Here is a 26,264-nt window from a genome sequence, read left to right as displayed (position 1 = left end):
GAGTCATGCCCCCGATCCGTATGTGTGTTCCTATCCAGAAAGAAGGCAACTGCATCAAGGCCATCCCATGATCAATGTTGGAGTGCAAGGACTCCACTTCACAAGTCACAAGGTGAAACTCCCTCGGCAAATCTATCTTGCCACAAATCTCAATAAAATGGGCAGAGTCTCTTACAAAGGAGGGTAGGGACGTGACTAGTGGCTGAAAGAAGAAATCAAGATATTCACTTGCCTTCTAGCAGATGCTACCAATACTGGAGACAATCGGTCTGCCCGGAGGTCTCTTTTCATCCTTATGTATCTTCGGCAACATGTAAAATGTTGCAGTGACCAGATGTTCCACCCATAGATATCTTTTCTCCTGGGGCGAAATGATGCCAAATCGCTGGGCCCTACAGAGCAAAGATTCAAACTTAGCCGAAAAGACTTCAGTGGGATCAGATGGTAATCTTTGATAGCACCTTGGGTTCGTGAGCTGTCTGTTGGCCTCAGCCAAATAAACCTCCGCAGACCACAAAACCATGTTACTCCCTTTATCCGCTTCCTTGATAATGAATTGTTTGTTGTTTTGTAAGTCCAATAATGCCCGTTTCTCCACCCGACTGAGATTAGGAAGTGTACCCACCTGCGTCGGCATGGCTAGAATGTCCCGTTTAACCAAATCAAAGAATATCTTGATTGCGGGAACCAACAAAAAGGACGGTGTTTTCAAGGATCTACTGTATTTCTGCCCGGGAATCTCCTCCTGGTACACCCGGATTCATTCTCTTCCAGCAATTCAAGTAAATCCTAGAAAGTTTAACGCTCATCCAGAGGCAACGACTGCAGTAGATCAGGTTTCCTATAGATGACCTGGAATGTGAGTTTCCTACAAAAACGGTAAAGGTCCTTAACCAGGGTAAATCTGTCTGCTGCATGCGTGGGGACGAAAGTTAGACCCTTTTTGAGAACAGAGAGTTCCGCAGTAGTAAGTACATGATTTGACAGATTAATTACCTGTAAGGTGGATGTGGTGAGTCCAAGGACCTGTTCCGTATGGGAGAAAGGATCCCCCTGATTTACTTCTGTCTGGTCGGGTATCTGTGGTAAGACAGATTGCGGCCCTTGTAGCGTGCCGTCCGTTTTTTTGCGACTTCTCCGTCCCCTCCTATGCCTGGTCCATGGTCTATCTTGCTTCCGGTGGAGGATAAAAAAATCACTTGAGCTATCCTCACCACGGAATGGCACAGTGGATGTAGTGGCTACTGTTTGAGAGTTAGTTCCATTGGATCTAGTATGGCGTGGGTTACCCCTATGAGTCCATTTGTACACCACATGTTGTTCATAATCAGTTTTATCCCTAAGAAATTTGTTTCATTTCCTACATGTCACCTCTGCCTCGTACTTATCCAAAGTCTCTTTAAGTTTAATCCTGAAGGCATTCCCCTGTGTCTCCCCAAACGTATCCAGTTTGGTTTCCAACTCCTTAATGCAAATTTTTGTAGAAGCAAAAAGTTCCTATCTTGCTCCAACAATAGATTTATGAGTATGTTGGAGCAACGTGTAAGGCCTTGTTCCCAAATCTGTTTAAAAGACACTGAGGGTTCCCAAGCCTTAGATAAAGGAACTATCCGAAACATGTCATCTCTACAGCTTTCCAGCAAGCAAGACAACGGGATCAGGTTTCCCTGCTGACTACTGTAGGACTATCTTGGGAATCACAAATGAGACTCATCACGGACTACAATAGCAACTGGGGGCAGGTAAGAGAAATTCTTACCAGACACTAGCCTATACTGCAAACGGATGTACAAACAATGGACATCATTAGCAGTAGGCCATTGTTAACAGCTAGAAGAGCCCCAAATTTGAGGCAGTTGCTAACCAGAAGCCATTTCACCAGACCCACAGTCAGATTAAATAGGGGCATTGTCCTCAAGGGATCATTCCCCTGTGGGGCTTGCAATGTTTGCCCCTTTATGGTGCCTACCCAGAACACATTTGTTCATCCCACCAACTCTAGTAGACACGCCTTAAAAGCCTACATAAACTGTAAAACCAAAAATGTGATCTACGCTTTAATATGCCCTTGCAATATGATTTATGTAGGGCAAACCTCCCAGGAACTAAGAAAAAGAGCGCAAAAGCATATATCCACCATACATCTGGCAGCCACAGACCAAAAGAGAGGTAAGACGCTTACCCCTGTGGCAGCTCATTTTCTGTTGACACATGGGGGCTCCTCAACTAATCTTAGGATTGTAGGGTTGCAGAAGGTTTCCTGTGGTGAAAGGGGTGGCGATATACGCAATTATCTCTCACGGATAGAGTCTAGGTGGATTTTTGATCTTCAGGGGGTCACACCATTGGGACTTAATGAAGAGTTGCTCTTTACGGGATCCTTGGGGTAGTTTGTGGTTTTGGGTTGCATAATAGGATGTGGTCATTTAATTACCTGTCCCTTATCTCCATCAGGAAAGCAAGATTATATATGACCTGATGGTGTGGATACATAATGGATCTCCAAAATGCTGAGAATGACCTGAATATTTCTGAAGCCGACAACATCATAATTCTGGAATAAGAGATGAGGACAAGACATCCGATCTAGGGTGGATGTAGGTGGCTACCGAAGAGGATGGAAATCCAGAAGATATTAGATATCTGATGTGGAGGAAGGAATCCAGGCAATCTTTTTGGGGATCCATGACAGGATTTAACTTCAATCTAGGACACGGATATGGTCAATGTTGTCAAATTTGCTGTGGTGGAGAGAACACTGTAGGGATGTGCGGAGCGGGTGGGGGATGCTGGGTTCTTTGCCCGAGTGGGTTCCGAACATTCTTGAACCTTTGAATTTATCTGGTATGATGGTATGATGTCTAAAATATACACCAATGTTGCACACGAATTATAAATAAAAACACACATGCATGAGCCCCATGTACACCATGGACTTATATATTTTTATGTGTATAACATGGGTTTCACATACATTGGGGTATGTTTTTGCCTGTTGGTTTTGATTGGTTTGTGTTTATTCACATTTGGTTCCATTAACAGATCCTTCTCCAGGCATTATCTTCTATCCTATAAAAGGATTCCACTCAATACTTCTACTCAGGGATCTCTGCCTCCACTACATCACATATATACTTTTGGTGTTCTACCGTCGCCGCCCAGTTTTATTTTCACATTTAATTTATTTTTGGGCCTGCTCTTGCCACACTCCTCCACACGTCATTTTTATTTTTTATTTTTATTTTTGGTCTATATGCAGCAAGGGTCATTTCTTTCCTTCTCTCCTCTTTGTGCTGGTACCGGCATGTATATTCTCTCCCCGTTGTTGCCTTCTTACAATCGCACATCTTGATTTCTCTTGCTACTTAACCTGCACAGATGCACCTCCAGGTCACTTCCCCTGACGAAGCTGCTGCGGCAGTGATACGCGTGGGGCCTGCTCTTGCCACACTCCTCCACACTTCTGGGCTATCATGCCTGTTTTCTTTCCCTTTGGATAGGGAATTGATTGCTGCTTTGGAGCCCCGCTTTACAAATCCTTGCTGCACGCCCTGGGTCCATCTTGTTCACCCACAGGTTGTATCTATCTGGATCACGCACATTATTATCATTTTCTGCTTGGGGGCTGTATATATATATGCATCCTCCAGGGGATATTTGTCCTCTCTTTTTGAGCTGCCAGTCACACTGGTGCAGTGGATACTTAATGTCTATGTGATCCAGCGCCAATTGCAATTATATGTATGCATGGTTGGTGCTAGTGTGCATACAGGATTTAATGCATGTACAACAGTATTTGCTATGATGATTTTTGTCATTCTCATAAGGGGTATACCGCATAGAACTGTAGAACAGGACGGCACTAGAGCGATACCGCTTTAAGAAGCCAGGACAAAAAATGTAGGATCCAGAGCGCTAGGCATCACGCATGCTGGGGGGTATTGGTGCTCAGCATACTAAATGAAAACCAATAGTTCGTATATACACATAGGAAAGAAAATATGCGCACTCACCCCAATTCAGCAGTGGAAAGCGTGAATTTTAATGGAAAACATAAACAGATAAAAATCCGTTACAACATCAGGTAAGCAGGAGGGTGCGGTGTTGGAGCTTGGACGACGGCCGTTTCGCACAGCAGGTGCTTCGACGGGACCTGGACCCGTCGAAGCACCTGCTGTGCGAAACGGCCATCGTCCAAGCTCCAACACTGCACCCTCCTGCTTACCTGATGTTGTAACGGATTTTTATCTGTTTATGTTTTCCATTAAAATTCACGCTTTCCACTGCTGAATTGGGGTGAGTGCCGCATATTTTCTTTCCTACGTGTATTCTCATAAGGGGCTCTTTGCTCTTGGGGTGTGGTGTTTTGTACTATTTTTGCACTGTGTATTAAATGGTTTTATGTATATTTGTGAGGTGCAATAAAGGTGTTTTTTGATATTCTTATATTAGTTGTGGTTGTGCATACCATATTAGTCTACCTTTTTCTTGTTTTCTCAGAAATGGTCATCTTAGCTAATGGTCACTATATTACATCAGTAGGAGATGGCTACCTCCACTGTCCAGTTTCCTCAGCACAAAGCAGAAAGATCCCAATAAAGTGTCTTCTTTTTCTTTTATTAAAATTAATCCACAGGGGTCTGTAGCAATCCAAATGGAGGTCTCATGATGATCCCCATCTTCTTTGTCCAGTCTATGGAGTACTGATCAGAGAAGGTAGCTCCATAGAGTGGTGCAGCAGCCACTGCTGGGTGCCTGACCCTGTACTATGCAAGACCTGGCCACTGTGAACTGAATTGTTGTCGTAAGATTAAATCAGTTCTCAGCAGCCGGTTATGATGAAGGCAGTGTGAGTGCCGGACTGATCAGTGGTGATGTCACTGATCATCAGGAACTGAACTGTGGCCCTTTAGGTTACCAGATTTCATGGCCACAGGGTCTCTCTGCAGCTGTAAGGCAAGGAAACCTTAAGGAAGCCTTTAAGGGAGACTTTAAGATTACTGGAGTTGCCAGCTGCTGAAACAACTGGAGGTTGTGAAATAAGATTTGGAAATGACATTAGTTCACAGCCTCCAAGTATTCCAGCAGCTAGCAACTGGCAACAATTGTTCCAGCAGCTAGTAACCTTAAAGTCTTCCTTAAAGGCTCCCTTAAGGTTACCGGGTCTCACAGCTGCCTGGAGACCCGATTAAGTTCACAGCCACCAGGTCTCGTGGCAGCTGTGAAGCCTTGAAAGCTTAAGAGAGACGTTAAGGTTAATGCAGTAACCAGCTGTTGGAACACTTAGAGTCTGTGAACTCCGATAAGCTTAGTTCACAGCTTTCAGGTGTTCTAGCAGCTGGCAACTCCAGTAATCTTAGTCTCCCTTAAATTTTTATAAAAATGGGGGAAAATATTTGCGTCGCCACTAAAGTATTTTGAGTATTTTGGCTAGGATAGTGGTGGTGCATGATGAGCATGGGGCACATGTTTGATGAGGATATGGGGTGGGGCGAGCTCAGAGGAGCGGCGTGCTTGTAAACTTTTTTTTCTGACTTTGTGTGTACATTGCGTTTAGCCATTCAGGGATCAGGAGACATCCACAATGGGATGTGCTTTTTACAAATAAAGGACTTTTCTGTGTGTGTGTCTTTATTTCTTTTGACTATGGGGTTAGTAATGAGGATGTCTGACAGATGTATGTCCATTTCTAGCCCCTGGGCTTGATGTCAGTGGACATTGCACAAATGACATCAATCCCCAAACTATTACCCTGATTGTCACCATACTAGGGCAATCAAAAAGAGCCAAGCCTAAGTGCCAGAATTGTCTTCTTTCCGTTGGCTTATTATAAAAATAGAGGGATCCCATGTCATTTTTTTGTATTTATTTTTTAACAATTACCGTAAAGTACCGTATTTACTCGAGTATAAGCCGAGAATTTCAGCCCATTTTTTTTAGGTTGAAATTGCCCCTTTCGGCTTATACTCGAGTCATACCCAGGGGTCAGCAGGGGAGGGGGAGCGGCAGCTGTCTAAGCATACTCACCTGCTCCCGGTCCCTGCTTTCCTGGTGCCGGCAGCTTCTTTCTGTAGTGAGCAGTCACATTGTACCTCTCATTACAGTAATGAATATGGACCCCACTCCACTTCCATAGGGGTGGAGCCGCATATTCATTACTGTAGTGAGCGGTACCATGTGACCGCTCACTACAGGAAGAAGCTGCCGACGCCGGGGAAGCAGGGACCGTGCCAGGAGCAGGTGAGTATAAGCAGTGCACTATATTCACCTGCTGTCCGTTCCACCATCGCCAGCCTCCGCTGTGTCTTCTGCATTCCCTTCAGTGATGCTCAGGTCAGAGGGCGCGGTGACGCGATTGGTGCGCGCCGCCCTCTGCCTGAGCAGTCAGTGCAGTGGACGTGGAAGGTAGCGGTGGCTGGCGGTGGTGGAACGTGGAGCAGGTGAATATAGCAAGTGCCGGGGGCTTGAGCGACGAGAGGTGAGTATGTGATTTTTTTTATCGCAGCAACAGCATATGGGGCAAATGACTGTATGGAGCATCTTATGGGGCCATAATCAGCATTTATAGAGCATTACATGGGGTAAATGACTGTATGGAGCCTGTTATGGGGCTATAATCAGCATTTGTTTAGCATTATATGGGGCAAATGTCTGTATGGAGCATCTTATGGGGAAAGGAAAAAAAAAAGAACTTATTCCAGCTCCATATGTATAAAATTCAGGCTTGAAACTTTATTTTGCCAATTAAAAGCAGTGGAAATGAGCTCTCCAGAAGCACAACGGGACAAAAGCCCAGTTAGCATCTTATGGGGCCATAATCAGCATATGTGCAGCATTATATGGGGCAAATGTCTGTATGGAGCTTCTTATGGGGCCATAATCAGCATTTGTGCAGCATTATATGGGGCATATTTTGTATGGAGCATCTTATGGGGCCTATCATGAACTGTATGGAGCATTATATGGGGCTCCTGATTCAATGTGGATATTCAAAAACACTTAACCTACTGATGTCTCAATTAATTTTACTTTTATTGGTATCTTTTTTTATTTTTGACATTTACCGGAAGCTGCTGCATTTTCCACCCTAGGCTTATACTCGAGTCATTAAGTTTTCCCAGTTTTTTGTTTCAAAATTAGGGGGGTCGGCTTATACTCGGGTCGGCTTATACTCGAGTATATACGGTACATATGCAAGGCACTGCTTTACTTCTCCATTCGGACCTCCACCTCCTGGTTCAATATTAATTTTTATTTTTTTCTAATTCTATGGTATTTTAAGTTATTTTCCTTTCCACATATGTTTACAGGGCACTCATCCTGCACTTACCCCCATTTTGCTTAATTTTGCAGCCCTCTAGCCCTTACCACGATTATTTACAGCCATTTCACTGCACCAAAGTTCGGGTCCCATTCACTTATTTGTGGTTTGTGTCCAAGGTCAAGTTCTGGTACCTGAACCAAACTTTTTTCTTAAATTTGGGAGGCCACAGATGGTAGTAGTATCCTAATTAGTGATGAGCTAATATACTCGTTAGTCAAGATTTCTCGAGCACGGTCGGGTGTCCTCCGAGAATTTTTTAGTGCTCGGAAATTTAGTTTTTATTGCCGCAGCTGAATGACTTACATTTGTTAGCCAGCATAGGTACATGTGAGGGTTGCCCAGTTGTTAGGGAATCCCCACATGTGCTTATGCTGGCTAACAGATAATAATAATAATAATAATAATAATAATTTTATTTATATAACGCCAACATATTACGCAGCGCTTTACAAATTATAGAGGGGACTTGTACAGACAATAGAAATTACAGCATAACAGAAATCACAGTTCAAAACAGATACCAGGAGGAATGAGGGCCCTGCTCGCAAGCTTACAAACTATGAGGAAAAGGGGAGACACGAGAGGTGGATGGTAACAATTTCTTTAGTTATTCGGACCGGCCATAGTGTAAGGCTCGGGTGTTCATGTAAAGCTGCATGAACCAGTTAACTGCCTAAGTATGTAGCAGTACAGACACAGAGGGCTAAAAACGGCATAAAGTGTATGAGAACATGTTGCGAGGAACCTGATTATGTTTTTTTTTTTTTTGAATGGACCACACAGGGATAGTTAGGTTAATGCATTGATGTGGTAGCCCAATCTGAACAAATGAGTTTTTAGGGCACGCTTAAAACTGTGAGGATTGGGGATTAATCATATTAACCTAGGCAGTGCATTCCAAAGAATCGGCGCAGCACGTGTAAAGTTTTGGAGATGGGAATGGGAGGTTCTGATTATTGAGGATGCTAACCTGAGGTCATTAGTGGAGCGGAGGGCACGGGTAGGGTGGTAGACTGAGACCAGGGAGGAGATGTAGGGTGGTGCTGAGACATGGAGTGCTTTGTGGATGAGGGTAGTAGTTTTGTACTGGATTCTTGAGTGGATGGGTAACCAGTGTAATGACTGGCACAAGGTAGAGGCATCGGTGTAACGGTTGGTGAGGAATATGATCCTGGCTGCAGCATTCAGGACAGATTGGAGCGGGGGAAGTTTTGTAAGAGGGAGGCCGATTAGTAGAGAGTTACAATAGTCCAGACGAGAATGACAGATGTAAATCATTCAGCTGCAGCAATAAAAACTAAATTTCCGAGCACTAAAAAATACTCGGAGGACACCCGAGCGTGCACGGGAATCTCGAGTAACAAGTATATTCGTTCATCACTAATCCTAATCTGAATGCCAAGATTACATAACTTAGAAGTTTGGAAGCAACAATTACTACAATGTCAAATCCTTTAGCTCTCCATTAAGGAGACTTGTCAGCATTTTTACTAATAAGTGTAATTTAATAAAATAATCATCAGTCTGTAGATGTCACCTGTTTTCTTACAAGGCACAGCCACAATCTATCAATAGGTACTCTTTAAATTCTGTTGACTGTCAATCAGCCATCTTATGTTGCTAGTGACATCTAATGCAATACACGTTGCTAGTTGTATATTACTAGTTCTCAGAAATTTCAATTTAATATATTTGATATCTCTGACTATTTTCATTACTTAATACAAATACAAAACCACACCGGCGCTACACTCAATAAGAAAAGAGAAGGTTACTGGTAAACACTCAATAAAGAAGGATAAAGCTGCTGGTATTAGACTTACACTGTGCCAATTTCCATCAATAATAATAAAAACAATAATAATAAACAAAAATACCACGCTGAAAAGTAGGTTCAGGTCAAACTAACTACCCACCTGAATAAATACTTTGTAACAAGAGGTTATATGTGTATAGCTATTAATGGTTGCTACTCAATATTCACTGAACAAAGCATTAAAGCTATGGCTCGCTCAAATCACTGCCGTAGATGCACATAGAAATCAGACCAGAGGCACTTGACAATTGCATTTAACAGTGGGCTCTGTTTAAATGCACACTAATTTTACTCACATACCTTAGGATTCACAAGGAGTACGGAAGGTGAGAGCTTGAAAAGTGTGCAGGTGTCCACTGGTGTTTTCCAGGTGATTGCAAACCTGCTGCAAGACTGTGCTGGGCTGGGTGAATGAATTGCTGAGCGTGCACCACCCAAGGATCTATGCAGTAGGGATAGAGGCGCCGCATAGAGTCAGGGATGTCCCGGCCGGTGGTATCCCTGGTTGCACAGAGAGAAGAAAAAATGTTGGGCACTGCTCGGCAGTATGTGACGTCACTGAGGTATGGAGTCTCGCTGGGGCCAGAATTAACCAATGCGTTTCGAAGTGTGCCACACTTCTTCATCAGGATTACAGCTCCCTGTCAGTAGCTCCATATATAGGGGTGGGCCAGACTTCTTGCCATGCGCCATTAACTCACTGTTGGCCTAAAATGCAGTTTAGTCCTATAGTAGTCAAGGATGAATGGTGTGTTGCCCATTGGGTTGATGTGTTTCTAAAAACTAGTTAAAATTTAACTTTATTAGAATTAAAACTCCCTATAAAAAACTAGACTAAGATTTAAATTTGAGCTACTACTTGTTTATATATAAAAAAAAACACTTACTCATATCAATAAGGACAGAAATTTAAAAAGAAATTTAAAAGGAAATTTAAATTTAACAAGGAGGATATAGTGTCCTCCGAGTATTCTATAGTGCTTGGAAATTTAGTTTTTATTGCCGCAGCTGAATGATTTACATCTGTTAGCCAGTATAAGTACATGTGGGGATTCCCTAGCAACCAGGCAACCCCCACATGTACTTATGCTGGCTAACAGATGTAAATCATTCAGCTGCGGCGATGAAAACTAAATTTCCGAGTACTAAAAAATACTCAGAGGACACCCGAGCGTGCTCGGCAAATCTCAAGTAACGCGTATATTCGCTCATTACTATTCATTAATTATATTAATATTTTTATTTTCAGTTCTAATATTGACATTCGATTAATTAAAATTTCAAGATTAGTGGTCTCAAAACCATCGACTCTAAACAGTATCAACCTCAAATAACGTGTACATGCAGCCAATGGGCTATATTTAGTTGCACTAACTAGTTGTTTTATATGGATGTTACACGTAACTTGGGATAGTACTTAAAAGGCGTACAGTTCTAGCCTTTAGGGGCTAAATTGTCCAGAGTGAAGATCCATTGTGATTCTATTCTGGACATTTTTTAATAAAGTCCCCCCTCTCCAGTTTGGGGGTACAACCTGGATCCCACCAAAATGAATACCTTTCAGTGATTGCCCATGCTTATCTTTGAAATGGCGTAAGAGGGGATGTCCCAAATAGTTTTTCAGGATATTCTTAAAGTGTTCTTTTATCCGTTCCTTAAGTTGTCGTTTCGTGCGACCAACATAGAGCTTTTTACACTGACATTAGATAATATATATTACACCCCTGGAGTGGCAAGATATATGGTTTTTAATGACAAACTCCTTAGTTCCATCCGAATCCAGGAATGTTAGTTGTTGTCTTGTTTTCCTGAAAGTAGTCTGCATACATCCAAAATATGCCCCACAAGTAGAGGTGTATCTAGGGTTTCTGGCACCGGGGCAAGAATTCAGTTTGGCGCCCCTCCCCCCGAAAGTATGCGATTTGAACACTTAGTCATATACCCGTGAGCTCCTCTCCCTAATGCTCTCAGTGTTCAGTGAAAAACTGAGAGAAGCGGGAAGAGAAGCTCGTTGTCACAGGACCATACATATGAAAACATAACATATGAGTGAAGTGTCCATGCATTGACTGCTGGAACCTGCAGAGCTGAATCCTGACATCGCAGGCTTCTGAATTCTCACAACTTATGCACTGCAAACTTTTAGGGTTCTCCCTGGCCGGTGGACAGTCATGTCAGCACAAGCATGTGATTTGCATACTTCTGACTACTTTCCGACTAGACGTGCCTGGCCTCGCTAAGTTCATTTTCATTGAGTGAGGCCACACATGTCTAGTCGGCACGTGAGCGCATGTACGTAAATCGCCAGCACCAGAGAATCCTGACAGCGTGCAGGGCACACTGTGAGAAGTCAGAAGTCTGCAGTCACAAAGAATGACTGCAGACTCATTACAAACCTGGACATTCCCTTTAATGCTCCTAACATAAATAAAAACATGATCCAGGTATCTTATAGATGGCGTCGTCTCTCAAGCCGTTCTCCTTTTCTTCATCTTGTCCAGACCCCATGATGAGTTTTCTCATCCACAGCCGTCTCTGCAGACTTCCATCTTCTCCGCTCTTTTGCAGAAAATCTCCACATGATGCCCTTAAAGATACAAGTGTCATTATAATGTTCCTGAATGAAAAATTGCCCCTCACTATATTGTCTGCATAAAATCTGACCCCCACACTGTCCCTCTTATGGTACAGGCTCTTTACACGGACCTTCCCTTTCATACCTGCCCCCATTTTCACACTGTCCTCTTACACTGTGTCCCCCCATAGGGCACAGTTTTTATACTGTACTCTCTCATCACACTCCCCCTCCTTGGTATACTGTCCCCTCCTGGCTGTGCCCTTACACTGTCCCCCCATGCTACGCATGCACAGATCCCAACACCCTCACTCCCCGTACTCTGTCCACATACGTTTTTCACATCGTTACTCATACTGTGTCTGCATACATTCCCCCGTTTGCTCCCCAAACTGTCTGCACCCATACTGTTTCCTCATATATGTCCCCCATTCCCCGGTATTGTTTCCTCATACATGCCCCCCCATTTCCCCCTTTGCTCTTCATTTTGTGTCCTCAAATCTCCCCCACACATTAAATCTCCCCATCCCCACTCCAAATATCACCCCACACTTGAAATCCCCCATCCCCACTCCAAATATCACCCCACACATTAAACACCCCCATCCCCATGACAAATCTCCCCCACACATTAAATCCCCCCATCCCCACTCCAAATATCACCCCACACATTAAATCCCCCATCCACATGACAAGTCTCCCCCCACACACATTCAATCCCCCATCTCCATTCCCATTCTCCCCACACACAATAAATCCCCCCCATCTCCACTCACATTAAATCCCTTCCCTACAATAAATCCCCCATCTCCACTCATATTAAATCTCCCCCATCCAATAATAAATCCCCCATCCCCACTCACATTAAATCTCCCCCCACAATAAATCCCCCATCTCCACTCACATTAAATCCCTTCCCCATAATAAATCCTCCCATCTCCACTCACATTAAATCCCCCCTACCCCTGCACCTTCGGTGTCTTCAGCTCCACTGGAGCACTTACCACCGATCTGCGTCTCTGCCTCTGCTCTGCCTCTGCTCTGCAGCGCGGGCGAGTGACTTCAGCAGCGTGATCACATGATCTGATCACATTCCTGGCGTCGCTCTGACCTGGCAGTCAGAGCTTCAATTGTACTCGCATCTCAGATGCAGTACAATTGAACACTGGGAGCCGGCAGAATGCAGCCACCGGGGGAGACACTGTTGACCATCGCTTTAGGCGGCACGACTGCACTCCCCTGCCGGCTGCGCCTGGGGCACATGCCCCGGCTGCCCCCCTTCCCCATTGATAGGCCACTGCCCACAAGGTAGAAATCCAGTTTTTGATTTATTGGGGGCTACTTGGTTATCCACCAGTTACATGTGGGCTGTCCTAGTAGTGGAGGCTATAAGATGGCCAAGCGATTGAGAACACATCTGGGACATTATATCTCGCACTATCCACCAACGTCACGTTGCACCACAGACTGTCCAGGAGTGGACGGATGCTTTAGTCCAGATCTGGGAGGAGATCCCTCAGGAGACCATCCACCTCCTCATCAGGAGCATGCCCAGGCTTTGTAAGGAGGTAATACAGGCACATGGAGGCAACACACACACAACAGAACATCATTTCCTTGTCTTGAGGCATTTCCACTGAAGTCGGATTAGTCTATAATTTGATTTTCCACTTTGATTTCGAGTATCATTCCAAATCCCGACCTCCATGGGATATTAGTTGTGATTTACATAGTTCATTTTTATGTTTTATTGTTCTCAACACATTCCACTATGTAATGAATAAAAACTTCCAACTGAAATATTTCATTGAGTGATATCTAGGATGTGGGATTTTAGTGTTCCCTTTATGTGTCACCTTTAACTTTAGGCCTTTTAGAGATGATTTCATTTTCAACTTGCTTAACTGTTCACAGTATCACAATAACAGTAATTTTGACCAGGGGTGCCCAAACGTTTACATTCCACTGTATATACATATAGTGCATTGTTGTATTTTTACCTGACATATGAATGCTACTGGATCAATAATTTTCAGGAGTAGATGTTTAAGATCCTCAGCTGTTGAGAAGTATTCAATCTGGGTTGAAACTTTAATGAATTCTCCGCAGCAAACATTCACTGTGACTTCACCGGGAGGAAAATCTAATTAAAAAAATATAAATATGTATGTGAATAACATATACAGTATGTCTTTCTGCATTAATGGTTGGAATAAAGTAATGGTCTCATCTTACTACATGCACTACTGACCCCATTCCCTCACACCTACTCCAATCTTTCTCTCCAGTTGTCACTACTCACCTAAGTAAAATCTTCAATCTCTCCCTCTTTTGGTATCTTCCCCTCTTCCTTCAAACACTCTATCATTACTGCATTTTTAAAAAACACCCTCTCGCAACCCATCCTGCACAAATAACTACCGACCATGCTTCAATCTCCCCTTCATTTCTAAACTCTTGGAGCATCTGGTCTACTCCCGCCTCACTCTCTCCTTGATCAATCACAGTCTGGCTTCTGCCCTCTACATTATACAGAAACTGTACTCATCAAAGTGACCAATGGAATTTTGACAGGAAATCAAAATTGTGACCACTCTCTGCTCATTCTTCTTGACCTCTCTTTATCTTTCGACACTGTTGACCATTGTCTCCTACTCTCCATGCTCCAATCAATAAGCATAAAGGATACTGCTCTCTCCTGGTTCTCTTCCTATCTTTTTTACCGCTCCTTCAGTGTATCGTTTGCTGGCTCCAGTTCATCTCCTCTCCCTCTCACTATTGGGGTCCCTCACGGTTCAGTCCTGGGCCCTCTTCTCTCTCTACACTGCCCCAATTGGACAAACCATCAGCAAATTTGGCTTTCAGTACCATCTTTATGTTGAAGACACACAACTGTACATATCATCCTCTGACCTTACCCCGGTTGTACTACAAAACACCAGTGACTGCTTGTCCGCAGATTCCAACATCATGTCAGCTTTATATCTGAAACTAAACTTTTCCAAAACTGAATTTCTTCTACTACTGTCATCTACTCACCTCCCTAAAGCTGACATCTCCCTCTCCATGTGTTGCACCACAATATCGCTTATGCAACAGTGTCACTGCCCGGGATGCCGAGAAGGCATTTGACTGGGTTAACTGGTCATTTACCTTCTTGGTGTTAGGTAGAATAGGGTTCAGGTGCTCAATACTAAATGCTATTAAAGCCCTTTACTCCACACCCTCAGCAAGAGTCTATGCTAATGGCTAGAGTTGAGCGACCTTGACCTTTTTAGAGTCGAGCCGGGTTTCGCGAAACCCGACTATCTCAAAAGTCGGGTCGAGTGAAATCGGCCGATTATGACGTAAAGTCGGGATCGACCGAAACACGAAACCCAATGCAAGTCAATGGGGCAGCATAGTCGGCAGTGAGTGGGGGCCAGGAAAACACCTAGAGTGCCCATTTTAATGTCAAAACCATCCATTCTTCTTAATGAAGCTTGTCAAGCGTAATTTACCTTATAATAATTGGAAGGCATTTGAAATTGGGGGTCATTTGGCTAAAGTTGTGGTGGGTAGGGCTGGTTCAAGTAATTAGTGGGCCCAGGAAATCTGGACCACGTCACGGCAGTGGAGCAGGGAGAGGTAAGTATTTCAACTTTGCAAGTGCTGTGAACCTGAGCAAGCAGGGGGGGGCCCACTCGTTGGCATTGGCACTGGCACAGGGCCCCTCAAAGTACAGCGGTGTGTTTGCACGGCGGGGGCGCCTCCCACCGGCAGCAACACTTTTGCGTACCATGAGAGGCCCTGTGCCAGTGATGTCGCCAACTAGTATTCCTCCCCCCACCTGATGAAGGAACCTGCACTTTCATCTGCACCTTCCTGTTTGTCCCCGTGTAAGGTGGTATGGTATGTGGGAAGGGGGACCTGACTTTCAGCAGGGTCACAATCTTGCAGTGTAGCATGCACGGGAAATGTTGCGTTATGGGTCAATGTACCAGCAGACTCATCTATCACTGGCTGGGCAATGGGCAGGATGAGGAGGAAACACAGATATAGGCCCAAAGAATAAAGTGGGCTAAATGCAGTTCAAAATTGGTAACACAGGACTAATCAGGGGGCATTGCAGTGGAGGACAACTGGAATGAGAGGCTGACACAGAGAGTAGGCCCAAATCAGTAAGTAGTCGAAATGCAGTTCAAAATTGGCAACAGTAGTAAACAGGCGGCACAGCTTTGTTCAGTGGAGGAGAACAGCAAGGAGTGGCAGACACCGATAGTAGGCCCCAACCCAACTAGTAGGCCAAATGCAGTCTAACATTAACAACTACTTAACGAGCGCCTGAAAACGGAATTTCAGGACAGGAAACCAGGAGAACAGCAAGGAGCGGCAGACACCGATAGTAGGCCCCAACCAACTAGTACGCCAAATGCAGTTGTTCCGTTTCACCACAATTTAATGAGAGCCTGAAGATAGAAGTTCAGGAAAGGCAATTGGAGAACACCTTGGAGTGGAACACACCATCTCTCTACACCCCATACCCAATTTGTAGGTCTAATGCAGCGTAGTTTCCAACAACTACTAAACGAGAGCATGATGATCGAAGCATTGGCGAGGAAACCTGGGGAACACCTTGGAGTGGAACACACCATCTCTCTACAGTCATGGACAAAAATTTTGAGAATGAGACAAATATTAATTTTTCCAAAGTCTACTGCTTCATTTTTTCTAATGGCAATTTGCATATACTCCTGAATGTCAGAGTGATCAGCTTAACAGCAATTACTGTACTTGAAAAGTCAATATTTGCCCAGAAAATGAACTTTAACTGCCAAAACACATTTCAACATCATTGCAGTCCAGCCTTAAAAGGAGCAGCTAACATCGTTTTAGTGATTGATCCACTAACACAGGTGTGGGTGTTGATGAGGACAGGGCTGGCGATCAATCAGTCATGATTAAGTAAGAATGACATCACTGGACACTTTAAAAGGAGGCTGGTGCTTGGTATCATTGTTTCTCTTCAGTTAACCATGGTTATCTCTAAAGAAACACGTGCAGCCATCATTGCACTTCACAAAAATGGCCTAACAGGGAAGAGTATCGCAGCTACAAAGATTGCACCTCAGTCAACAATCTATTGCATCATCAAGAACTTCAAGGAGAGACCTTCCATTGTTGTCAAAAAGGCTCCAGGGCGCCAAAGAAAGACCAGCAAGCGCCAGGACCGTATCTTAAAACTGTTTCAGCTGCGGGATCGGACTACCAGCAGTGCCAAGCTTGCTCAGGAATGGCAGCAGGCTGGTGTGAGTGCTTATGTACGCACTGTGAGGCGGAGACTCTCTGAGCAAGGCCTGGTTTCAAGGAGGGCAGCAAAGAAGCCACTTCTCTCCAGAAAAAACATCAGGGACCGACTGATATTCTGCAAAAGGTACAGGGAGTGGACTGCTAAGGACTGGGGCAAAGTCATTTTCTCTGATGAATCCCCTTTTCGATTGTTTGGGACATCTGGAAAACAGCTTATTCGGAGAAGAAGAGGTGAGCGCTACCACCAGTCTTGTCTCATGCCAACTGTAAAGCATCCAGAAACCATTCATGTGTGGGGTTGCTTCTCAGCCAAGGGAATCGGCTCACTCACAGTCTTGCCTAAAAACACAGCCATGAATAAAGAATGGTACCAGAATGTATTCCAAGAGCAACTTCTCCCAACTGTCCAAGAGCAGTTTGGTGCCCAACAATGCCTTTTCCAGCATGATGGAGCACCTTGCCATAAAGCAAAGGTGATAACTAAATGGCTCATGGAACAAAACATAGAGATTTTGGGTCCATGGCCTGGAAACTCCCCAGATCTTAATGCCATTGAGAACTTGTGGTCAATCATCAAGAGACGGGTGGACAAACAAAAACCAACAAATTCTGGCAAAATACAAGCATTGATTATGCAAGAATGGACTGCTATCAGTCAGGATTTGGTCCAGAAGTTGATTGAGAGCATGCCAGGGAGAATTGCAGAGGTCTTGAAGAAGAAGGATCAACACTGCAAATATTGACTTGCTGCATTAACTCATTCTAACTGTCAATATAGCCTATTGGTACTCATAATATGATTGCAATTATATTTCTGTATGTGATATAAACATCAGACAAACACTAATAAAAACCAGAGGGCAGCAGATCATGTGAAAATATAATTTTGGTGTCATTCTCAAAACTTTTGGCCATGACTGTACACCCCATACCCAATTTGTAGGCCTAATGCAGCGTAGTTTCCAACAACTACTAAACGAGAGCATGATGATCGAAGCATTGGCGAGGAAACCTGGGGAACACCTTGGAGTGGAACACACCATCTCTCTACAGTGGAACACACCATCTCTCTACACCCCATACCCAATTTGTAGGCCTAATGCAGCGTAGTTTCCAACAACTACTAAACGAGAGCCGGAAGATCGAAGCTCAGGAAAGGCAACCTGGAGAACACCTTGGAGTGGAACACACCATCTCTCTACACCCCATACCCAATTAGTAGGCCCAATGCAGCGTAGTTTCCAACAACTACTAAACGAGAGCCGGAAGATCGAAGCAATGGAGAGGAAACCTGGGGAACACCTTGGAGTGTAACACACCATCTCTCTACACCCCATACCCAATTTGTAGGCCTAATGCAGCGTAGTTTCCAACAACTACTAAACGAGAGCCGGAAGATCGAAGCAATGGAGAGGAAACCTGGGGAACACCTTGGAGTGTAACACACCATCTCTCTACACCCCATACCCAATTTGTAGGCCTAATGCAGCGTAGTTTCCAACAACTACTAAACGAGAGCCGGAAGATCGAAGCAATGGAGAGGAAACCTGGGGAACACCTTGGAGTGTAACACACCATCTCTCTACACCCCATACCCAATTTGTAGGCCTAATGCAGCGTAGTTTCCAACAACTACTAAACGAAAGCCGGAAGATCGAAGCAATGGAGAGGAAACCTGGGGAACACCTTGGAGTGTAACACACCATCTTTCTACACCCCATACCCAATTTGTAGGCCTAATGCAGCGTAGTTTCCAACAACTACTAAACGAGAGCCGGAAGATCGAAGCAATTGAGAGGAAACCTGGGGAACACCTTGGAGTGTAACACACCATCTCTCTACACCCCATACCCAATTTGTAGGCCTAATGCAGCGTAGTTTCCAACAACTACTAAACGAGAGCCGGAAGATCGAAGCAATGGAGAGGAAACCTGGGGAACACCTTGGAGTGTAACACACCATCTCTCTACACCCCATACCCAATTTGTAGGCCTAATGCAGCGTAGTTTCCAACAACTACTAAACGAGAGCATGAAGATCGAAGCAATGGAGAGGAAACCTGGGGAACACCTTGGAGTGGAACACACCATCTCTCTACACCCCATACCCAATTTGTAGGCCTAATGCAGCGTAGTTTCCAACAACTACTAAACGAGAGCATGATGATCGAAGCATTGGCGAGGAAACCTGGGGAACACCTTGGAGTGGAACACACCATCTCTCTACAGTGGAACACACCATCTCTCTACACCCCATACCCAATTTGTAGGCCTAATGCAGCGTAGTTTCCAACAACTACTAAACGAGAGCCGGAAAATCGAAGCTCAGGAAAGGCAACCTGGGGAACACCTTGGAGTGGAACACACCATCTCTCTACACCCCATACCCAATTTGTAGGCCCAATGCAGCGTAGTTTCCAACAACTACTAAACGAGAGCCGGAAGATCGAAGCTCAGGAAAGGCAACCTGGGGAACACCTTGGAGTGTAACAAACCCTCTCTCTACACCACGGAAGGGCTGATTCTTAGGAAGGAAGGCTGTCGGAAAGAAGCAGGGCGCGTCCGAGGGTGATTATATTCTTATTAGGTATATACTCACCCTCGGACGCGCCATGCTTCTTTATTTGTAATGAATGTTTATTTGCAATGTGGTTTTGACTTACTCTATTTTTTTGGTAAATAATGATTTTATTATTTTCATTGTTTTGCATCTTCTTGGCAATAATATAAAGAAGACGCGACAGGACGACACTCGGTGGATGCCATATCTGTGTTTAAAATTGAAAAAACCTTTCAGTTAACTACTTGCAGGAGAAAGTTATTGTAGCTGGGGGCCATTTTTAGTACTGTACCAGATTTTTGTTGTATGTGTTTGTTTTTAATGTTAAAATGTCTGCATTTGATATCTCTCCAGTATTTTCTTTTTTATAAGCAAAATACTTATTTTTATATTTTCTGATGTTGGTTCCAGTGGTACACGGGCAGCAGTGGTGTGGTCAGTGGAGGCCTAGTGGAAGGAGTGACCGCAGACAGGCATCGAAGGCCTAAAATAATAACACATGGCTGTAGGCAATTTTAAATTGGTTCCAGGGGTACACGGGCAGCAGTGGTGTGGTCAGTGGAGGCCTAGTGGAAGGAGTGACCGCAGACAGGCATCGAAGGCCTAAAATAATAACACATGGCTGTAGGCAATTTTAAATTGGTTCCAGGGGTACACGGGCAGCAGTGGTGTGGTCAGTGGAGGCCTAGTGGAAGGAGTGACCGCAGACAGGCATCGAAGGCCTAAAATAATAACACATGGCTGTAGGCAATTTTAAATTGGTTCCAGGGGTACACGGGCAGCAGTGGTGTGGTCAGTGGAGGCCTAGTGGAAGGAGTGACCGCAGACAGGCATCGAAGGCCTAAAATAATAACACATGGCTGTAGGCAATTTTAAATTGGTTCCAGGGGTACACGGGCAGCAGTGGTGTGGTCAGTGGAGGCCTAGTGGAAGGAGTGACCGCAGACAGGCATCGAAGGCCTAAAATAATAACACATGGCTGTAGGCAATTTTAAATTGGTTCCAGGGGTACACGGGCAGCAGTGGTGTGGTCAGTGGAGGCCTAGTGGAAGGAGTGACCGCAGACAGGCATCGAAGGCCTAAAATAATAACACATGGCTGTAGGCAATTTTAAATTGGTTACAGGGGTACACGGGCAGCAGTGGTGTGGTCAGTGGAGGCCCAGTGGAAGGAGTGACCGCAGACAGGCATCGAAGGCCTAAAATAATAACACATGACTGTAGGCAATTTTAAATTGGTTCCAGGGGTACACGGGCAGCAGTGGTGTGGTCAGTGGAGGCCTAGTGGAAGGAGTGACCGCAGACAGGCATCGAAGGCCTAAAATAATAACACATGGCTGTAGGCAATTTTAAATTGGTTCCAGGGGTACACGGGCAGCAGTGGTGTGGTCAGTGGAGGCCTAGTGGAAGGAGTCACCGCAGACAGGCATCGAAGGCCTAAAATAATAACACATGGCTGTAGGCAATTTTAAATTGGTTCCAGGGGTACACGGGCAGCAGTGGTGTGGTCAGTGGAGGCCTAGTGGAAGGAGTCACCGCAGACAGGCATCGAAGGCCTAAAATAATAACACATGGCTGTAGGCAATTTTAAATTGGTTACAGGAGTACACGGGCAGCAGTGGTGTGGTCAGTGGAGGCCCAGTGGAAGGAGTGACCGCAGACAGGCATCGAAGGCCTAAAATAATAACACATGGCTGTAGGCAATTTTAAATTGGTTCCAAGGGTACACGGGCAGCAGTGGTGTGGTCAGTGGAGGCCTAGTGGAAGGAGTGACCGCAGACAGGCATCGAAGGCCTAAAATAATAACACATGGCTGTAGGCAATTTTAAATTGGTTCCAGGGGTACACGGGCAGCAGTGGTGTGGTCAGTGGAGGCCTAGTGGAAGGAGTCACCGCAGACAGGCATCGAAGGCCTAAAATAATAACACATGGCTGTAGGCAATTTTAAATTGGTTCCAGGGGTACACGGGCAGCAGTGGTGTGGTCAGTGGAGGCCTAGTGGAAGGAGTCACCGCAGACAGGCATCGAAGGCCTAAAATAATAACACATGGCTGTAGGCAATTTTAAATTGGTTACAGGGGTACACGGGCAGCAATGGTGTGGTCAGTGGAGGCCTAGTGGAAGGAGTGACCGCAGACAGGCATCGAAGGCCTAAAATAATAACACATGGCTGTAGGCAATTTTAAATTGGTTCCAGGGGTACACGGGCAGCAGTGGTGTGGTCAGTGGAGGCCTAGTGGAAGGAGTCACCGCAGACAGGCATCGAAGGCCTAAAATAATAACACATGGCTGTAGGCAATTTTAAATTGGTTACAGGGGTACACGGGCAGCAGTGATGTGGTCAGTGGAGGCCTAGTGGAAGGAGTGACCGCAGACAGGCATCGAAGGCCTAAAATAATAACACATGGCTGTAGGCAATTTTAAATTGGTTCCAGGGGTACACGGGCAGCAGTGGTGTGGTCAGTGGAGGCCTAGTGGAAGGAGTCACCGCAGACAGGCATCGAAGGCCTAAAATAATAACACATGGCTGTAGGCAATTTTAAATTGGTTACAGGGGTACACGGGCAGCAGTGGTGTGGTCAGTGGAGGCCTAGTGGAAGGAGTGACCGCAGACAGGCATCGAAGGCCTAAAATAATAACACATTGCTGTAGGCAATTTTAAATTGGTTCCAGGGGTACACGGGCAGCAGTGGTGTGGTCAGTGGAGGCCTAGTGGAAGGAGTGACCGCAGACAGGCATCGAAGGCCTAAAATAATAACACATGGCTGTAGGCAATTTTAAATTGGTTCCAGGGGTACACGGGCAGCAGTGGTGTGGTCAGTGGAGGCCTAGTGGAAGGAGTGACCGCAGACAGGCATCGAAGGCCTAAAATAATAACACATGGCTGTAGGCAATTTTAAATTGGTTCCAGGGGTACACGGGCAGCAGTGGTGTGGTCAGTGGAGGCCTAGTGGAAGGAGTCACCGCAGACAGGCATCGAAGGCCTAAAATAATAACACATGGCTGTAGGCAATTTTAAATTGGTTACAGGGGTACACGGGCAGCAGTGGTGTGGTCAGTGGAGGCCTAGTGGAAGGAGTCACCGCAGACAGGCATCGAAGGCCTAAAATAATAACACATGGCTGTAGGCAATTTTAAATTGGTTCCAGGGGTACACGGGCAGCAGTGGTGTGGTCAGTGGAGGCCTAGTGGAAGGAGTGACCGCAGACAGGCATCGAAGGCCTAAAATAATAACACATGGCTGTAGGCAATTTTAAATTGGTTACAGGGGTACACGGGCAGCAGTGGTGTGGTCAGTGGAGGCCTAGTGGAAGGAGTCACCGCAGACAGGCATCGAAGGCCTAAAATAATAACACATGGCTGTAGGCAATTTTAAATTGGTTACAGGGGTACACGGGCAGCAGTGGTGTGGTCAGTGGAGGCCTAGTGGAAGGAGTGACCGCAGACAGGCATCGAAGGCCTAAAATAATAACACATGGCTGTAGGCAATTTTAAATTGGTTACAGGGGTACACGGGCAGCAGTGGTGTGGTCAGTGGAGGCCTAGTGGAAGGAGTGACCGCAGACAGGCATCGAAGGCCTAAAATAATAACACATGGCTGTAGGCAATTTTAAATTGGTTCCAGGGGTACACGGGCAGCAGTGGTGTGGTCAGTGGAGGCCTAGTGGAAGGAGTCACCACAGACAGGCATCGAAGGCCTAAAATAATAACACATGGCTGTAGGCAATTTTAAATTGGTTACAGGGGTACACGGGCAGCAGTGGTGTGGTCAGTGGAGGCCTAGTGGAAGGAGTGACCGCAGACAGGCATCGAAGGCCTAAAATAATAACACATGGCTGTAGGCAATTTTAAATTGGTTCCAGGGGTACACGGGCAGCAGTGGTGTGGTCAGTGGAGGCCTACTGGAAGGAGTCACCGCAGACAGGCATCGAAGGCCTAAAATAATAACACATGGCTGTAGGCAATTTTAAATTGGTTACAGGGGTACACGGGCAGCAGTGGTGTGGTCAGTGGAGGCCTAGTGGAAGGAGTGACCGCAGACAGGCATCGAAGGCCTAAAATAATAACACATGGCTGTAGGCAATTTTAAATTGGTTCCAGGGGTACACGGGCAGCAGTGGTGTGGTCAGTGGAGGCCTAGTGGAAGGAGTGACCGCAGACAGGCATCGAAGGCCTAAAATAATAACACATGGCTGTAGGCAATTTTAAATTGGTTCCAGGGGTACACGGGCAGCAGTGGTGTGGTCAGTGGAGGCCTAGTGGAAGGAGTCACCGCAGACAGGCATCGAAGGCCTAAAATAATAACACATGGCTGTAGGCAATTTTAAATTGGTTACAGGGGTACACGGGCAGCAGTGGTGTGGTCAGTGGAGGCCTAGTGGAAGGAGTGACCACAGACAGGCATCGAAGGCCTAACATAACAAAAATGTCAATACAATGGTATTGTCAGTGGCAGGCATTGAAGGATGTCAGCGCATAGACTAAACATTGGTGGAGCTGTGAGATAATTTTGCAAGTGGTAGAGCACTGTTTGAGCTGGGGTGGGGGGAAACTGTCTTGTGGCCGGCGGTACAGGCCCAGGGCCCCTCATATTACAACGGTGTGTCTGACGTTGGGTGCGCACCACCACCGCCAGAGACACTTTATTGTACTAGGAGGGACCCAGTGGCAGTGCCGTCGACCAAAAGCGGGCTCACCCACCTCTTCAGACAAACTGCACTCTCACGGGTGCTGTCGCCAAGTGTCGATACCACGGCCCCGTGTGGGGAGTTTGGCCATTTAGTGAGGTGTAAACATGTCGTATGCTGGACAATCAGGTGCAGAAAATTACGAGATTGGAAAAGGCATTCAGAATAGTCCACAGGCAAGACCTTTTCATAGGAAAGCTAGGTGTCAGCCGGGCAAGGTGGGGCAAAAGATTTCGAAATCCAGTTGTGGTTCATTTTAATGAAGGTTAGATCATCTACATTTTGGGTAGCCAGACGAGTCCTTTTTTCTGTTAGTATTGAACCGGCAGCACTGAATACTCTTTCTGATAGGACACTAGCTGCCGGGCAAGCAAGCTCCTGCAATGCATATTCTGCCAATTCTGGCCAGGTGTCTAATTTTGATGCCCAGTAATCAAATGGGAATGACGGTTGAGGGAGAACATCGATAAGGGATGAAAAATAGTTTGTAACCATACTGGACAAATGTTGTCTCCTGTCACTTTGAATTGATACTGCAGTACCTGTCCTGTCTGCGGTCATAGCAAAATCACTCCACAACCTGGTCAGAAAACCCCTCTGGCCAACGCCACTTCTGATTTCTGCCCCTCTAACTCCTCTGGTCTGCTGGCCCCTGCAGCTCGTGTGAGAACGATCACGGGCGCTGTGTGCAGGGAATGCCAGAAGCAAACGGTCAACAAGAGTTGATTGTTTGGTTGCTAATATTAGTTCCAAGTTCTCATGTGGCATTATATTTTGCAATTTGCCTTTATAGCGAGGATCAAGGAGGCAGGCCAACCAGTAATCGTCATCATTCATCATTTTAGTTATGCGTGTGTCCCTTTTGAGGATACGTAAGGCATAATCCGCCATGTGGGCCAAAGTTCCAGTTCTCAAATCTGCGGTTGTGCTTGGTTGAGGGGCAGTTTCAGGCAAATCCACGTCACTTGTGTCCCTCAAAAAACCAGAACCCGGCCTTGCCGCGCCACCAATTTCCAGTGGCCCCGGAAAAGCTTCCTCATTAAAAATATAATCATCCCCATCATCCTCCTTGTCCTCCTCCTCCTCTTCGCCCGCTACCTCGTCCTGTACACTGCCCTGGCCAGACAATGGCTGACTGTCATCAAGGCTTTCCTCTTCCTCAGCTGCAGACGCCTGATCCTTTATGTGCGTCAAACTTTGCATCAGCAGACGCATTAGGGGGATGCTCATGCTTATTATGGTGTTGTCTGCACTAACCAGCCGTGTGCATTCCTCAAAACACTGAAGGACTTGACACATGTCTTGAATCTTCGACCACTGCACACCTGACAACTCCATGTCTGCCATCCTACTGCCTGCCCGTGTATGTGTATCCTCCCACAAAAACATAACAGCCCGCCTCTGTTCACACAGTCTCTGAAGCATGTGCAGTGTTGAGTTCCACCTTGTTGCAACGTCTATGATTAGGCGATGCTGGGGAAGGTTCAAAGAACGCTGATAGGTCTGCATACGGCTGGAGTGTACGGGCGAACGGCGGATATGTGAGCAAAGTCCACGCACTTTGAGGAGCAGGTCGGATAACCCCGGATAACTTTTCAGGAAGCACTGCACCACCAGGTTTAAGGTGTGAGCCAGGCAAGGAATGTGTTTCAGTTGGGAAAGGGAGATGGCAGCCATGAAATTCCTTCCGTTATCACTCACTACCTTGCCTGCCTCAAGATCTACAGTGCCCAGCCACGACTGCGTTTCTTTCTGCAAGAACTCGGACAGAACTTCCGCGGTGTGTCTGTTGTCGCCCAAACACTTCATAGCCAATACAGCCTGCTGACGTTTGCCAGTAGCTGCCCCATAATGGGAGACCTGGTGTGCAACAGTGGCAGCTGCGGATGGAGTGGTTGTGCGACTGCGGTCTGTGAACGAGCTCTCGCTTCTGCAGGAGGACGAAGAGGAGGAGGAGGGGGTGCGAACGGCTACAGCCAATTGTTTCCTAGACCGTGGGCTAGGCAGAACTGTC

The 26,264-nt window shown here is 45.8% G+C and overlaps 1 protein-coding gene across 3 annotated transcripts in view; it reads right to left on the bottom strand.

Annotated features, from left to right (window-relative positions):
• Positions 1 to 26,264, bottom strand: part of BANK1 (B cell scaffold protein with ankyrin repeats 1) — a 1,115,425-nt gene that overhangs the window by 748,484 nt on the left and 340,677 nt on the right. For all 3 annotated transcript variants that reach the window (XM_069743643.1, XM_069743641.1, XM_069743642.1), the window contains exon 5: positions 13,716 to 13,858. In XM_069743643.1, the coding sequence (XP_069599744.1) occupies positions 13,716 to 13,858 (143 nt within the window). The remainder of the gene's footprint in view (positions 1 to 13,715; positions 13,859 to 26,264) is intronic.

This window comes from Ranitomeya imitator, chromosome 1, assembly GCF_032444005.1.
Source record: "Ranitomeya imitator isolate aRanImi1 chromosome 1, aRanImi1.pri, whole genome shotgun sequence".
In the NCBI taxonomy this organism is placed as follows: Eukaryota; Metazoa; Chordata; class Amphibia; order Anura; family Dendrobatidae; genus Ranitomeya; species Ranitomeya imitator.
Note: the sequence above shows the minus strand (reverse complement) of the source record. Positions and strands in the feature narration are given on the sequence as shown.